The sequence below is a fragment of the Trichosurus vulpecula genome, chromosome 7 (genome assembly GCF_011100635.1).
Source record: "Trichosurus vulpecula isolate mTriVul1 chromosome 7, mTriVul1.pri, whole genome shotgun sequence".
Taxonomy (NCBI): Eukaryota; Metazoa; Chordata; class Mammalia; order Diprotodontia; family Phalangeridae; genus Trichosurus; species Trichosurus vulpecula.
Genome location: NC_050579.1, coordinates 201,028,464 through 201,045,117, shown reverse-complemented (window position 1 = coordinate 201,045,117; position 16,654 = coordinate 201,028,464). Strand labels below are relative to the sequence as shown.

General features: G+C 33.5%; 1 protein-coding gene across 1 annotated transcript in view; it reads left to right on the top strand.

Moving 5' to 3' along the window:
• Positions 1–16,654, top strand: part of MYO6 (myosin VI) — a 232,000-nt gene that overhangs the window by 165,820 nt on the left and 49,526 nt on the right. Inside the window, exons 17-23 of the mRNA XM_036767011.1 lie at positions 1,369–1,496; positions 5,298–5,393; positions 5,839–6,012; positions 9,275–9,313; positions 12,136–12,229; positions 14,920–15,050; positions 15,148–15,225. Coding sequence (XP_036622906.1) covers positions 1,369–1,496; positions 5,298–5,393; positions 5,839–6,012; positions 9,275–9,313; positions 12,136–12,229; positions 14,920–15,050; positions 15,148–15,225 — 740 coding nt within the window. The remainder of the gene's footprint in view (positions 1–1,368; positions 1,497–5,297; positions 5,394–5,838; positions 6,013–9,274; positions 9,314–12,135; positions 12,230–14,919; positions 15,051–15,147; positions 15,226–16,654) is intronic.

Genomic DNA, 16,654 nt, shown 5'->3' with positions numbered 1-16,654 from the left:
TCTTTACCTTTTATGTGATATTTTTTTAGATTCTACCTTGTATTGTAGTTATTTCCAAACATGTCTATTCCTCCAGCTAGATTTGAAGGTCCTAGAAGAGTGATGAACTCAGGTCTTATACTCTTTAACATAGTGTCTTACATATAGGAGATATCAGTAGATATTTTCATTTCCCCAAATGCGTGAAGTAAAGTCGTTCAACTCATTTTTTTTTGTCATGACAAACGTATGGACTTGGTCATGGTACATTTAGAGCCAGAAGGAACTTTGGAGGCCCTTTAGTTCAGTACTGTCATTTTACAGATGAGAAAACTGAGGCACAGAGAAGTTAAGTAGTTTTTCTAGACTTAGGTCATTAAGTGACCGAACTAGGACTTGAGTTCAGGTTCTTTTGATTTTCAGCATTTTTATATACACTCCCTCCAAAACAAACCCTGAGAGTAGACAGGATGTGGATTATTATTCACATTTTTTGCATAAGGAAATTAAGGCATAGGTAGTTTATGATTTGCCTAAGATAGTGCCTTACAAATTTAATCAAAAGGTCTTTAAATGGAAAACAAAGGCAGGCTGAGAACTTAGTACATATATCTGCTATACACTCTCTTTTATAGAGGAGGAAACTGAGATTAGAACCCAGACTCTTAGACTTGTAGTCTAGTACTCTTTCCAGTGCCTCCTCATGTATTGCACCCATTTTAGAGAAGAAAAGTGACAAGAGATTGACATATCCAAATTCTATAGTTGGTTAGTGAAAGAACTTGGAATAGGACCAAGGTCTCTTGATTCCCTGTCCTAGTCTCTTGACATTAGATTTTGCTGCCCCTTAGAGATATCATTGTAAATTTACTTTTGAGAATGAAGTACTTGGGAAATAGTAAAAAAAATCTAATAATGTACATAGTAACTTATATAGTTAATCCATACAATTTGAGAGCAGTTGAATTTTTAGTGTAACTGTAGAGGGAGCTAAGTGGTATGAAGAGGCAAGAAAATTTGGAATGATTTGGTTTTTTTTTTTGTTCTAAGCATTGTAAGTTTGATCGATTTCTAAAAGTCATGATCTAAATGAGAAAAGGATGTTCTTATTCCTCCACCAGGCCTCCTCAATGATTCCAGAAAGAGAATAAAAAATTTCTTTTTCCATAAAAAATTTAAAAACTACAAATAACTATTAAATTCACTGTACTTCTACTTTTCAAGGGACTACAATGACAAACTTTGCAGTAAAAATCAATAGTTAACATATAGACTCTTAAGTGTTTCTAGTTTGTGATCTGTGTTGTTAACCCTTCTTTTGGTGCTATAAACTTTATGCTTAGTTACAGTTGACATTGTTTTGAATGTTTTATTTTTTCATTCACATAGACTTAATTGAAGCAAAATTAGTGGGAGTACTAGATATTTTGGATGAAGAAAATCGTCTTCCTCAACCAAGTGATCAGCACTTTACAGCTGCAGTTCATCAGAAGCACAAGGACCATTTTCGTCTTACTGTGAGTTTACTGTTAGAAAGTTATTGGTCTTAACAGGAAGATTTAGTGTAGTGAAGAAGAAAATGAGGGGTCATCTTTTTGAACATTCCTTAATGGAACTAGCTGTATTAATTAGGCATGCCTGAAGAGTACCAAGGGACATTTTAAATACTGCTTGTTGTAAATGCACATTTAAAAAAATTAGAAAATTATTTTCTTTACATAACATGGATACTTATTATGTGATAAATTATATGTAATAGCGAAGCCCTAAAGTGGGAGTCCAGTTTTCATTTGTTCTATTGCGGGGAGGAGGAGGGATCAATAAGTAGGAAAGGCATGTGTGCAATTTTCTGGAGGCTTGAATACCTGTTTTCAATTAATTCTTTCTAATTTACTTGTAAAGTTAGAATGAAAATTCTAGGACTAAGAATAGAAGTTCTAATATACTTTCTTTTATATTTCTGTAAAATAATGACCTCTAGACATAGCTAATAACGTTCTGTACTTGGAATCAGCAAGGACTTGGGTTCAAATCCTGCCTCTGACAGTTAGAAGCTAGGTGACCTTGTGCAAATCACCTAACCTTTGTGTGTCTCAAGTAACTCCCTAGGAACTATCTACTAAGTCACAGATAGGCTGTCTTAAGAATTTCCTACTCCAGTAATTCCTCATGCTGATGAAATCTGAAGTAAGAGCATTTTGTCCTAATGATTTTCCTCTAGTTTTCTATTAAAGTAAATATTATTTGATAATCTTGTTGAAAGCTCTTTAATTGGAGAGACAGCTTAGTGTAGTGAATAAAAGTCCCGGAATTTGAGTTAAGAAGACCAAGCTCGATCCGATCCGACCACAAATACTATTACTGGCTCTTTAAATCTAAGCATGCTGCTTAACCTTTCTCAGCATAACTGTCCTTACCAGTAGGGATCATAATATCTCTTGGGCTTGTTGTAAGAATCAAATGAGATTTTTATACATAGTGCTCTGTAAAGCTTAAAGCACTATTTAATTGTCAGTTGTTATTGTCGTTACCACTATTAATAATTCCTAAAGGAAAATATGATTCAACTTTCCAAAATAGATGGCTATCGCATAGACTTTACAGAACTTTAGAGCTAAAAATACCACAGAAATCATACCAGCCCCTTCATTTTACATATGGGGATACTAAATTTTATTGAAACAGATGAAAAACTCTCCCACTCATGAATCATTAGTTAAACGAAGGATTTAACAAGAAAACATCTCTTCAGTGCACTGTCCTTAGTTTGAAAAAATATGACATATATTTCCCTGATTGTTCAGCAGTTTAAATGACTGACATCAACTGCCACGAAAGGCAAATTCAAAATGACAAAAGTATAGGGGAATTGGTATGGAATTTAATGTTTTCAGCCATTACAAAACTGAGACTATGCCATTTTAAAGTTTTTAAATCTGATCCACCTTTTTACTTAACTATTTCTGTCAGTGGAAACATTTATTTTACTCAGACTTTTATTCTTGATACCTGGGTATTATGGTTAACATGTCCTCCTTACGCAGGATTCTGTAAAGGTTACCTGTACTTCTGGAATTTCATACATTCTGGGCTTTTACTTTCCATTGTCACTAACACCTTAGTACAGGCCTTCCTGGTAAACCATCTGAAGTAAGAGCATTCTGTCCTAACTGTACCTCTGTTTCCTTTGACCTCCACATCTACCGTTAAGGCTACTTTTTCTTTGCATAAGTTGAGGGCTTGCCACTCCTTTGCTCCGAAATTTCCATTGATGTACTATGTGTTGTTTAAACAGTACACTCTGAGCTCTTTCGCTCTCTAGTGGAATGTATGTACTTGAAGGCAAGAATTGTTTAATTATGTATTCCCATTTCTCTTGTCTAGCATAAAAGAAAAAGTATTCACATGTATCCTAGAGCTTTGTACATAATGAATGCTTAATAAATGTTTGTCAGTTTGAGTTAAATCTTTTCCTGGAGTCCAAAGACGTTTACAGTATGGCTCCACCATACCTTCCCAAGTTTATTTTGTGCTACACCCCTTCAAAATATTCTTTAAAATATTTTTGTTGGTATATTTTGTTTTTATGTTGCCTTAACTCCTTCATGTAAACTTTCTGCCATCCAACATGCCATTCCTCCCTTGTAATGAAGAAAGAGCAGTTTAATAAATGCATCAGCCTGCCGGCTGACAGCAGTGCTTTCATAATTCTACACTCAGAGTTCAACACCTCTGCAAAGTAACTTTCCATAAATTCTGTGCTTAAGACAGAATTGGGCTACTCTCTGCCCTTGAAACATCCCCTATAATTTCCTGCTTCTGTGTTTTACTTGTAGCTGGGACATTACTTGCTTTCTGTCTCTTAAATACCCTACTGAGGCAATCAAACTCACTTCAGATGCTTGGAGAAATATGGCAACCTACCATATGAGTACCACTTTGCAACTCTTCAGATTGAAGATGGAGACGAGCTAATTTTTATCTCCTGTTCTGTTGGATCTTTGATGTCATTGATTTGGGAATTATCTCTAATGAGGGAGATTCCATCCAATCCAGCCCTGCCTATTGTTTGTGACAGTTATCTGTGTTATCCTCAAAATTTACTGTGGGAGACCCACCTGATGTGCTGGAGTCTTTCTTTGCTTTCCCTGACATTTGGAGGAGCTGTCTACTTAGCTGCTTTTCTTGTTTTTACCAGATGGCTTCCTCTTCTTGTCATGCAATACTTTGATCATGATCTTTGTTCCTCTTCTTCTTCCAAGTTGCCCCTTAGTTATATTTTGTATTGTGCTCACAACAGCCATGCATGATCCATCCTACTCACAACTGTTCTTAAAATTTAAGATTTGTTTAGTTGCTACTTTTGTTATTTTTCCAATCCTGTAATTATTTTAGTTGTGATTGTTTGGAAATAAGAGGTAGCATGGTATACCAGGTAAACTAATCTGTTTCTTCAGCTCCAATAATTAATCTCTGACCTGCCTGCCTCAAAGACTCTTTTGAAAACAAATGAAATTCAAAGCACTGAAAGTAGTACACTGATATAAAAGACAAGGACAAGATATTTCTCATCATAGGGTATCAGTGACTTCATTTGCAATATATGGGGATTAAACTAGGTGATCATTTATGTTCGCATTATGCAATTCTCTAAATTTAGGTTATTATTACTGAAGTTTCTGCGCACTACCAAAAATGAGTAACATTTTTATATAGAAACAATCTCAATATGGTAGCCTGTAGGCCTTAAGTGTGTCCAAATGCCACTTATTAAATGGAAAGGGATTAATGGAATCTTCACTGGGTATTTGGAATTTTCTGAGGCTGAGAAGCATTATCCTAAAAAATGGTGTAGTGGTTAGAGCCCTGTAATTGGCATCAGAAAGACCTGGATTTGAATCCCACCTGACACTTGGTGACTTTGTCACCCTGGACAAGTCAGTTAATCTTCCTGGGCTTCTTTTTCCTTGTTTGTAAAAAGAAGGGATTAAATTATATGATTTCCAATGCCCCTTACAGGTCTAAATCCATGATAATCTGATATGTAATTAGTCTTACAAAAGGTACATCCTGCTTCAGTGTGGCCTTGATAGTCTGTTAGTCATAATATTTAGTTTGTCTATGGTATTTTGATATCTTAAATTTTTACATATAATTCAAGAACACTTTGATAACTGTATCTGACATTTCAAAAGCATTACAATAGTTGAAAGTCCAAGGGGCCTTCTGAATTTGAGTTATTTAAGGAATTAATCACAGACTGTGTAATTCATTATTTAATAATTTCATAAATTGAAGACCTATGGATTCCTTTACAGATTCCCAGGAAATCCAAATTGACTATTCACAGGAATATCAGAGATGATGAAGGTTTTATCATCAGGCATTTTGCTGGAGCTGTGTGCTATGAAACAGTGAGTATATACTAGGTGTCATAGTCCAACCTAGGCACTCTGGTGTAGCCTATGGATCTCTTATCAGAATAATTTTCTTAAATGCATAAAACAACATAATTGCAAAGAAAACCAATTGTATAAGTTATCAAAATATAAAAAAACATTCATGAACACCCTGAAATGTATTCATGCACGCTTGGGGGTCTGTAGATACCAGGTTAAGAAACACTGGTTTAATCATAGGAAAACATCCTGTTTGTTAACACTCTCATTAGGATGAAAGAAAGATTTCTCCATGTCTAATGCTTTAAACTTTTTGTGATAAGTGGTATATTTTGATCACTATTTTCAGGGTCTCTAAAAATAAAATGGTTGAGATGTTTGTATTTCTTCAATACCAGAAGATTCTTTTAACATTGAGAAGTTTGCTTGTTCTAAACAAATTGTTTTACTTTTTTTCCAGACTCAGTTTGTTGAGAAAAACAATGATGCTTTGCATATGTCACTTGAATCCTTAATATGTGAATCCAGGGATAAATTTATTCGGGAATTATTTGAGTCATCCACAAACAACAACAAAGACACTAAACAAAAAGCAGGAAAACTTAGCTTCATCAGCGTGGGGAACAAATTCAAGGTATTAAAATGGTTCTAAAGAAACCAAATTTGTCCTGCATTCAAAATATTTACATTTTGCAAGTAACGTAGATATAAACCAAGCCATTGGGAGAAATCCATTATTTGTAATGTAAAAGCTGACCTAAACAGGTCTTTTTTAAACTTTAAATTTAATGAGATAGAGAGGAATTACAAATACAGAAATACTTGCAATATTCTAAATGCTTCCTTTATTAGTGCCTAACCAAAATATCTGATTACTTCTCCTAATTTTTCTCCTTTCTTCTGCTTACTGTCAAGCTGACATTTAAAACCTTACTTTCTCCACATGTTTTCTGTTTCCTTTCCTCATTCAGCAGTTTTATTTTAGCTGGGATATTGCAGCTCAGGATGGCTAGAAAGGACTAGTTGAGTTGAGAGAGGAAAAGCAGGCACAGCCAGGGGCTTCAGGTAAATGATCACCTTTATGGATTTGTATTTATAAATTTTATTACCATTTTAGTAAGAGCCCTTCTCAAAGCAATTTGTAATTTCTTTTCAATATGTTTTATGTCATTGTAGCATTGTAAATGTGTATACTACACTAACAAATATTTATTATTAAAATTGTATTATTAAAATAACTATATTATTTAAAAGGCAAGTACTAAATGCTTATTTACTTTTGACAGATGTTTCATGCCAGATTTAATTGTCCTCATATTAAAATCAAGAATTTTTATTGTTTGAGGCAAGGGAAATAATTTTTCAAAAAGCCTGCCTTAAAATGGAAAACATTTCATTTGTCTTAATTGTTGATTTTTTCAGGCTCAAGATATGTGACATAGGGTTTTTTCCTGAAAATCTGATGAATGAAGAACTAGTTATAGTGTAATATATTTATTTTTTTTATACTAGTTCCATGGAAAATTGTCCTATTTTTGTCTTTTGTATGGAAGTCAGAAAAATTCTTTTTAATTCAGAAGATTAATTTTCTTTGACTTTAACTATATGATCACTTTTAAATATGAGGATTAAAGCTACGAATTTGACATAATTATCTATATGAAAACTTTGCTATGTTAACGTGATGCAAATTAGTTTAGAAATGACAAGTACTTCTGTTGCTTGTTTCAGAGTATTTTAATAGTAATTAACTTTTAACACAAGAATTTTAAATAATTTTCCATTTTGAATCATATTTTATCTTATTTTTTGTATTCACTTTTTTCACTGTTCGTAATTCATGCAAATATTCACTGTTCATAATTCATAGAAATAGAACTTTTAAAAAATGGATCAATCTTCATGAATTTAATGCTATTTCCCAAGGAAGGGTTTTTAACCACTGTTAACAGTTCTCAAAACTCATTCACTATTTGCCTGATTTCTTTCTGTCTCTCTCAGCAGTATGTATTATTCCACCTGCAAAACTTCTTTCCGTCAAAGTTAAAGTAATTAGGAACGGTTTTCTAGAAATATTGTTATACATGTTTTCCTCTGAACCATTTTCCACTAAGATTTCTTGTGCTTAGGACAGTGCTTTGCCATATGTAGCTAAATAATATAATGCCAAATTTTAGCAAATATGCTTTAAGATCTATGTGAAAGTCACTCTGCTAAATGAGGGGGATGCAGAGTTATACGTAGCGCAAGCACTGCTCTCTACAAGTTTAGATTATTAAGCATATACAAGATGTTTACACAAATACGATGATAAAAGAGAGAGTGAGGTATGTTCAGAGGCAAGGCCTAGGAAATTCTATAGTTCTTAGTTTCAAATTAAAGTTTTCTAAGTCATTATAACTGATTGGGTAGCTTATATAGTATTTCTTCATTGTCTAGAATCATTAGCTAATGAAGGGCTTCGTAGAAGTAAATTTCTGCGTAATTGAAGGTTACACTTTAAGAGCCCAATTGAAACGAGTTTTTCTTCAAAAATTGATTTATACACTCCCCTGCTTTTGAAAGCTTAGCATAAGTTTATTAGTATGTAATGGCTTAGCAGTATCATGAACTTTACTGTAGTACAGGAGTTATTGTCTTAGAGAGCTGTTTTCCCTTCCAACAGCCCAGGGTGATACACAGTTATAGTTCTTGCTTCTTTTCTCAGCTGTCAAATGTTGTCATTATTAATTTTGCTGCCTCGTTTTATTTATGCCTGAGTCCTAGTGGTGGCTTCATGCTAGTCACATGGAGTAAAGTGCATAGGTTTTCTAGTAACTATTTCTTTCCCTAATTGAGAGATCTTTTTTGCTTTTGTAGATTGGTTAGTAGTGTGTCAGATAGTGAAAGTTGTCAGAAGTCTCATCTCTAAAAAAGTGGGTTGTCAACTATATTTTTGACAAATTGAGAAATCATTTTAGTATCCTTAAATTTGAATTCTCTTCTGTGTTAGAAGTATATCCAGGACCTCCTAAAGCCTATTTCAAGTGAATATAAATTGTATTAATGTAGTGAAGAAAGCTACTGTGCATTGTTAGTATTAATAAAAGTTTTGAAACCAAACCTTTTTGCAGGGAGATTATGAAAGAACCCAGACATCAGTATTACAAAAATGTCCTTGGCAGAATCATAATTAGGGCATTCAGGGTTTATAATTTCTTGGCAAAGTAGATGGAATATTCAATTCTAGAACTGAGGCAGAATGAACTATATAACTGTAATCACAGTGGTTTAAATCATAGGGTCATTAAATCATTTTTTTGAGTTTACTGTCAGAATCATTTTATATATAAAATATTGTTAAAGTTTAAACTAAAATTAAGTCTTTTTCTCCAAGGTATTTGAAAAATAGTAAAAGGAACTTTTGCAGATATATATGAATATATTATCAGTGACAACTATTCTCTAAAACTGCACTTTTGTATGCCTTTTATTTTCATACTCATTTTAAGTATAGCCTTGCTCATTGAGTCGCTATTGAGCTCTGTGTAGGTTTCCATGAACCATGTACATATTTAACGTATTTCACTTTTAAATTTTGTTTGCTGGCTGTTTTTACATATAAATTTTAAAGGGTGGGGCTTATATTTAGTAGTAGTAGTAGTAGTAGTAGTAGTAATCATTTCTACCCCCGATATATCTTGTGCAAGTATAGTGATTAATTTCTTTGGTGTTGTACAAGGCATGTTGCATGATGAAGTTTTATCAGATCCTTTTGCATGTTTCCTTTATCAAATTGTAATAAGTTACTCTTTTTTTAACATACTGACAATAGCCTTAGCTCACCTTGATAGTAACTAATATTCGTCTATGTGCTTTTATTTTTCACTATAGTAAACAGATTTTTTCTTCTACAGACACAGTTAAATTTGCTCCTGGAAAAATTGCGCAGCACTGTAAGTATGCTTGAAGACAACATATTTTTTTCCTCCTCATTCCATAGCCTATATTTTTATCTGTTAGATACTATTATTATTAGCATTTACTAATATTTTGGGGCTAGTACCAAGAAAAGTGTTGGATTTTTATAAATGCTTAAATTGAACTCTGTGTAGTAAATCCTTTTATCATAAATAGTTTTCACAATGTTTTATACTTACGTTTTGTATTTCACATACTGGTCATTCCCCAGGTCAACTAGTCAACAAGCATTTATTAAGTGCTTCCTGTGTACCAGACAGACACCATATAATTGCTGGGTATACAAAATATTTTTTTATAAAGACCTTTTGTCTTTACAGAAGCACAAAACAGTCCGTACCTTCTAGGGGACACAGTCCAATGGAGGGGATAGGACAGGGAAAGGAGGAGTGCTGGTTGGTGGGGGAAGGACAGTGATCTGCAGCTTGGTGGGAAATGATGAAATGGCTTCTGTGATCTGGGAGGAACTCCCCAGTCAGAGGGAGGGACTCCAGGGGCAGGGCTACCTAAGAGATGAATTTCTGTGTTGATGTGATCTTGCAGGAAGATGAACTTCTGGAGACAATTATAAAACCAGGTCAGAAATTATGAAGTGGCTGCTCTGTGTCCCCTCCTTAAATGGAGGATCTGAGAGGAATTCTCCACTGTCTACCCTCTCCAATCAGGAGGAGGGAAGAACTCCGGGAAGTACCCAGGGAGGGTTTACTGACTTATGAGTTCCAGAGTTGATGTGATCTCACATGAGGATTTAGTAAAACAGCAGTTACTTATAGGTGGAGAAAATAGCATGACTAATTGTGGTTTGGAAAGATTAGGTTTTAGGATTAAGAACCAGGTACTCACCACTGCCCTGCCTGGGCTGGATCTCCATCTGGTAGCCCCAGTGTGAAGGAGGCACTAGGGACTGACTGCCTTCTCCATCTCCTACTACATCCCATCTACCCACTTGACTTCCCACCAACCTTTTTGCCTGTGTATGGACTCTAGCGCTGTAGAAACTTTGGAGATTGGCATTTTAATAGTAGTGCTAGAACCTCACACTCTGAAAGGGCTGAGATAGGTGGTCAGTGTCTAGTTGGAAATGAGAAAGGTCCTTATCATTTATTTGCCTTGGTGTTACTCCCTCCTAAAGCCCAGACATTGTCATTTATCCTGCCAGGGGACCCTAAGTACCCCTCAGCTTTGCCATTTGCCCTAGAGCTTCACCTTTAAGATCAGTAGGTCTTTCCACCTGCCTTTCAGCTGAATCCTCCTATGTGTGTTGTCTCTCATACTTAGAATGTGAGCTTATTGAAAGCTGGCACTGATGCAGTATTTGTATCTGATATTTGTACTTTTTGTATTGCCAGCGTTTAGCACACTTCATGGAACAGTTAAGTGTTTAAGAATTGCTTTTAATTCATTCATTAGTGCTCCCATGTTGAATTTCTGATGTTCTCCCTTTGAGTATCATGGCATGGGTTTTATTTATGGATACTGTTGATGTGGAAGAAATAGATAAGAGTACTTTGGACCCTTTATGGGAGGCAGATATTTTTAACACGCACAGAATGGAAAAGATGACCATTTTTATGTTTAGTTATACATGCAAAGCTTGACTACAAGTCCTGAGATTTAAGTTTTAATAATAGTGCCAGAATTATAGCTCCAAATGGATATTATCCTCCTGTGCCCTGCCCCTGTGCACTAAATCTGAGAGATTATGCATTTTTTCTGATAATACCATCATATAAAATGTTTTTGGAAATACTGGGAATTTTGTTTTCAGAGTCTGAATCACATTTTAAAAATCCTCAGTGATAACTAAGTTCTATCCTTTAAGAATTATTTCAATTTTCAGAAAAAGCAAAGAGTTATTTAGAGCAAAGTTTGGTAATCTTGTGTTGTTTAGAAATTAACTTTGAAGAACATTCCAGAAGTGAAATTTAGTAAATTATTTTCAGAATTGAATTGTTATATGTAGAACCCCTTAAAAAGAGTCCTTTAAAGAACTACTTTCATATTCATTTGTGAAAGTTCTGTTATATTTGTGAGACATTAGTAACATTATAGTCATATTGTATAATAGTTAATCCTTTATTATTTTCCTCATTTGATTTGATTAATTTACATAATTCTAAATGAGTTCTGTTGAAATTATTTTAAAGTCAGCCACTGTTTAATTTTAATTTTATGATGATATTGTGATAAGATTCAACTAAATGAATATTCAGTTCCTCTGTAAAGGTACTATGCTAGGTACTTGGAAGACGAAGACAAAAATAATCTGGCTTTTTTTTCCTGAGGAGTTTAAGTTCTACTTCTAGAAGATGTTTTGATGTACAGTTACTATCTACTGACATTTTCATCTAAAGGAAGAGATAACTTTGGAAGTACAGCGTATATTCCTGAAATTTAACCAAAGAAAAGAAGTTTAATTTGTTCTTATGAAATAGTTTTTAATAAAAGAGATACAGCATACAACTATTTGCACATAGAAGGAAAAATCAAATTTTATATGCTAAGAATATAAAAGGCATGATGTTTAAGTATATAAAGTATTTTTACACTTTAAACAATTCATTACAGGATTTTTTTAACCTGTATATTTTTGGCCACTAATATCTGAAAGTATTTTCTGAGTTATTAGGATTCATAGCACAAAAAGGTTCACATACTTTCATTATTTAATAAGCAATTATTTTTAAAGAACTTTATGCATAATTATCATTATTAATTTGTTCTTCAATTCTGTTTCCCACAGTGTGTAAAAATAAAGATATATTTGTAGCATAACAATGTATTGTCATTCTTTTAGGGATCTAGCTTTATTCGTTGCATCAAGCCTAATTTAAAGATGACAAATCACCATTTTGAAGGTGCTCAGATTTTGTCCCAACTTCAATGTTCAGGTACTTTTTATACGTTGGTAACTTTTGTCTGTGATCTCTGTTAACATTGTCCTCATTATTTAACCCCAAAAAGAAAATACCACGATTTAGTGAGTAAAAAGGAGATGGGTTCTGATCTAATTTTACATATTTACTAGCTGTGTAGTGATGGAAAAATCACTTAACCTCTCAAACCCTCCTTGATCTATAAAAGGTAGCTAGCTATTAATACTTGTACTGTTGGTTTCACAGGGTTGTTGTGAAGACCATACAGTCATTTATTTAAAGCTACAAGGGACGTAAGAGGCCCTTGATTCCAACCCCTTCATTTTACAGATAAGGAACAGAGGCCTGGAGAAGTTATGTGACTTGTTTATACAGTTAGTTAAGTGTATATGGTGCAATTCTTGAACTCGCATCTTTCTGTGTGTGTGGCATACCTTAAAGCTGCATACAGTTATGTTATATTTTTAAGTGTAGTAGAATATTGTTAACTTGGTTTTATTTTTTACCCCCCTCAAAGGGTAATTAGTTGTCAGTTGGAAAGATAGTATAAAATAGAGATATAGGATTAAGGTTTGTTGCCCAGTTCTCAGACAGGAAATTCATATTCCTTTTGCGTTAGACTATTATTTTCAGTGAAAAATAATTTTATAAGAAATTTTTATAACCTTTCATCATAGTAAACATGAAGACATATAAAAATTAAATTAAAAAATCTACTGTCTTTGGAAAATAATTATTACTATTATAGTCAATCAGAATTTTCAGAAATTAAAAAAAATTGGTGTTTCCATTTATCCTTTTTGATTTTGGTATTTTACAGCTGACCAGTTTTTTTTTCTATAAGTTCAGTTTAAAACAAAAATTTTCTAATCTAGGCTCTAATATCTTGGCAAAAACTTAGTAGTTCATAGGTCAAGATAAAGCTATACTTTGTGTCCAAACTTTTTCTTTAATCAGTATTCCTCTATTATTGTGGGCACATTAAGATTTAAAGTTATTCTTCTTTATTTTCACTTGCTTCTTTTATATTAATATCTCAAAACCATTAGGATATTATAATTTACTTTAGGCAGACTTTTTGCCCGAAATCACCTTACTCTGACTATCTAATGTAAGATGGTGAAAGAAGACTCTGAGGTTTGAGCAAGATTGCAATTATCAATCTGTAGCTGGATATTTGAGGTAGCGAAGGTAGGGGGAAGCATTTGTGAGGATAGAAGTGAAGTGAGTCCCAGATAAGCTCAGTCCAAAATTGCACTGAGAAACCTGTTTTTTCATCTTTACTAACTCAGGAAAGGAATCCTACTCCAGAGACTCCTAGTCATAAATGTTCTTTAAAATGACCAGCTTTTTACTCAGGGAAAGATATTCTAGACTTTGAACTGTAGATAAGTATCTAAACACAAGAGCTATGAATTATCTTGTTAACTGTCAATTAATTTAAAATTCAGGGCAGTACTTTGCACATACATACACATGTACACAACACAACATTTCAGGTTCTCTATAGCTGTTGGTGGGTCATAGGAATCAAAGCGTTGTTGACAATGAGATGTACTGGCATATCTACCCATCTAATATAGGGTATCAAAAAACTGAGATTGCCCCAGACAAATCCTACATTTTTTCTAGTTTTGCCTGAGATCTAACCCTACTGCTTTAAGGACAGGTCTTGTAACAGAGACAGGTTCTGCAAACATCCTGTTGATCAGATCTCTTGAATCCCTCTCTACCACTATTTTGTTTATCCTTACAGGCATGTTAACACTCACAGATAAAAATAAGCTACATTGCTAGGTTTAGGCTGGAAATTTAGGTCTCACAGTCAGTTGCCCCAGTCCTAGAGTTGTGGTAGACATATTTAGACTCATTTAAATAGATGATGAAGATGGAACATAGTGTAATGGGAAAGGATATAGAGCTTTTCTTCTCCATTTTCTATGGTTAGCCTCTGTTGTGTACTTAGGTATGTGGCCATTTCCTTATTGGAGAACGTTTTAGATCTGTTCTAAAATTAGCAATAACTTTTTTTCTTTTGAAAATAGAAATGAGATTTTTGGAAGTAGGTTAATCCACACCTGAAAGCAGTAGAATTTCCTGTGTCATTTAATTTGCTGTGATTGGATTATAGGCTTTTTGTGGAAAATAAAACTTTAATATGTTCAACTTCAGTTCTCTGCCAGTTTAATGTATTTGTAGCTATAAACTTGCTGATTAAGATTAAAGATCTGTTAATTAATACCATGCATGCTTCAAATCGGGGTTTTTAATTCATTTTCTGTCATGGGCCTCTTTGGCTGTTAGTTGAAATCTGTGAATATAGCGTTACAGAGGAAACCAATTATATTGAAATATAATTATTAAAATTTAAAAAATAAATTCATAAGCTAAGAACCCTTGCTCTAAACAAAGTTCTGTTAAATAAAATAGTTTTAGAAATCTAATCTCCTAAGTTAAATCTGCCCTGTATATTATTGATAAAGCTACTAATCAGAAATATTGGGATAAAATACATGCCAGAATATTTTATAGTTTTATCAGAAATCTTGATGCATTTCTTAATATAATTTTACTTCCTAAATACTCGGTTTCTGTTAGTTGCCATGTTAGAATTATTTTCATGTAAAGGTTTTGCTAACTTGAAAGTGATTCTTAGGCCTTTGTGAATTACATTAGTAGTCATTTGTGTCTGTTTATGAATGTAGGTATGGTGTCCGTTTTGGACTTGATGCAGGGTGGTTTTCCATCTCGAGCCTCATTTCATGAGCTCTATAACATGTACAAGAAGTATATGCCAGATAAACTTGCTCGATTGGATCCAAGACTCTTTTGCAAGGTATTAATGACATATATGTTGAAACTACCTGTTACTGTTTTGTAAAGTTTATTAAATGTTAATGATTGACTAAAAGCTAATTTTTTTTTATTTTTAGGCTCTATTTAAAGCTTTGGGTCTAAATGAACATGACTACAAATTTGGATTAACAAAAGTGTTTTTTAGACCTGGAAAGGTAAATAAATGTATATTTGCTTTTTAAAAAAATTATGCTTTATATTTTTATTTACATTCTGGTTATTTTTTTTACATACTTGCCGCACCCCTTCACTCCATTGGGCTCTTCCTTGTAATAAAGAAATATAATAAAGTGAAACCAACCAACAAAATATTCATATTGGACAGCTTATGTAGGCAGCATTTCACTCCCATAGTCCTCTACCTATCTGTTAAATACACTTATTTAAAAATAGATCAAATGTTAAGATATTCTGGATATAAAAATGTAGTGATTTATAGAGTATTAATTTTAACTGTCTTTAATCTTAAGTATTAATGGCTCACAGATTATATTATTTCCTTCCCTCATATATAGACTGTATCTAGTATACACTGAATTTCCTTGTTTTCAGGAAAATTCACACAATTTATAGAGTAGTTTGTCAAAATACAAACACATATATTTCCTGCATGTATAACCATTATATTTAAAAGACTCATAGTTGTTACATTCTGTAAATTTACCTAAATTTAGTTATTCGATGCTTATATCTGTATGATGGCATTCTTTTAGATATTTTAGAAGTAGTCTTCTGACCCACATCTATTTTCTTTTGTTTCATCAGGTAAATAGTAAGTTGGGCATCAGGTAAATAATAAAAGAATAGATGTTAAAAGACTTGAAGGTAGGAAGAAATTGGTCTTGCCCACATGCTAGCTTTGTGACCATGGGCAAGTCATTTGGAGTTTTACGTCTTTAATTTATAGACAGGAGGCTGATTTGCATCCATGAAGGGAGTTTTTAACCCAGGAGTTTTCCACATTAAACTCATGGGTCAAAACAAAAAAAGCCCAACAAAACAAATGATGAAAAAGAACCCTATTTACTAGGCATATTAAGACAACTGGTGATTTTAGCATATGATTATATAATACTTTAAGGTATTTCTACTGGAGTCATGGATGGAGGGGCAGCCTGAGATAATGGTATTTTTGATAAAGTGATGGTTGCTGCTTCCCCTGTTGTTTCCACTCGGTGCCTTTCCTAGATGTGGCAATGTCTAGACTTTTTTATCCTCATGTGTTTCCTAAGGTTCATTAGTCAGAATTGACATGTAGTATGTCTGAACAAGCTGTTGTTTTGTACGAGAGCAGGATTATGCCTTCTGTTGCATTGGCAGTATTGATTTTATTGCTAGTTACCATTGTCTTGGCATTTTAGTCACCTCACTACATTAGGAAGATGCATTCATGAAGCAGTAAATCAAAGTTCCATTTTCTGGGTTATAATAGTTCAGACTTATTTTTTTGTAGGTGAGACTGGAGAAAGTAAGAATGAATTGAGATGTTTATTCTTTAGAGAGAGTTGTAAAGAGGTGAAATAATTATCACTTTGTGTCTTAAACAGCATCTGAATATAAGGTAAAATAAACTCAGCCTTAAAT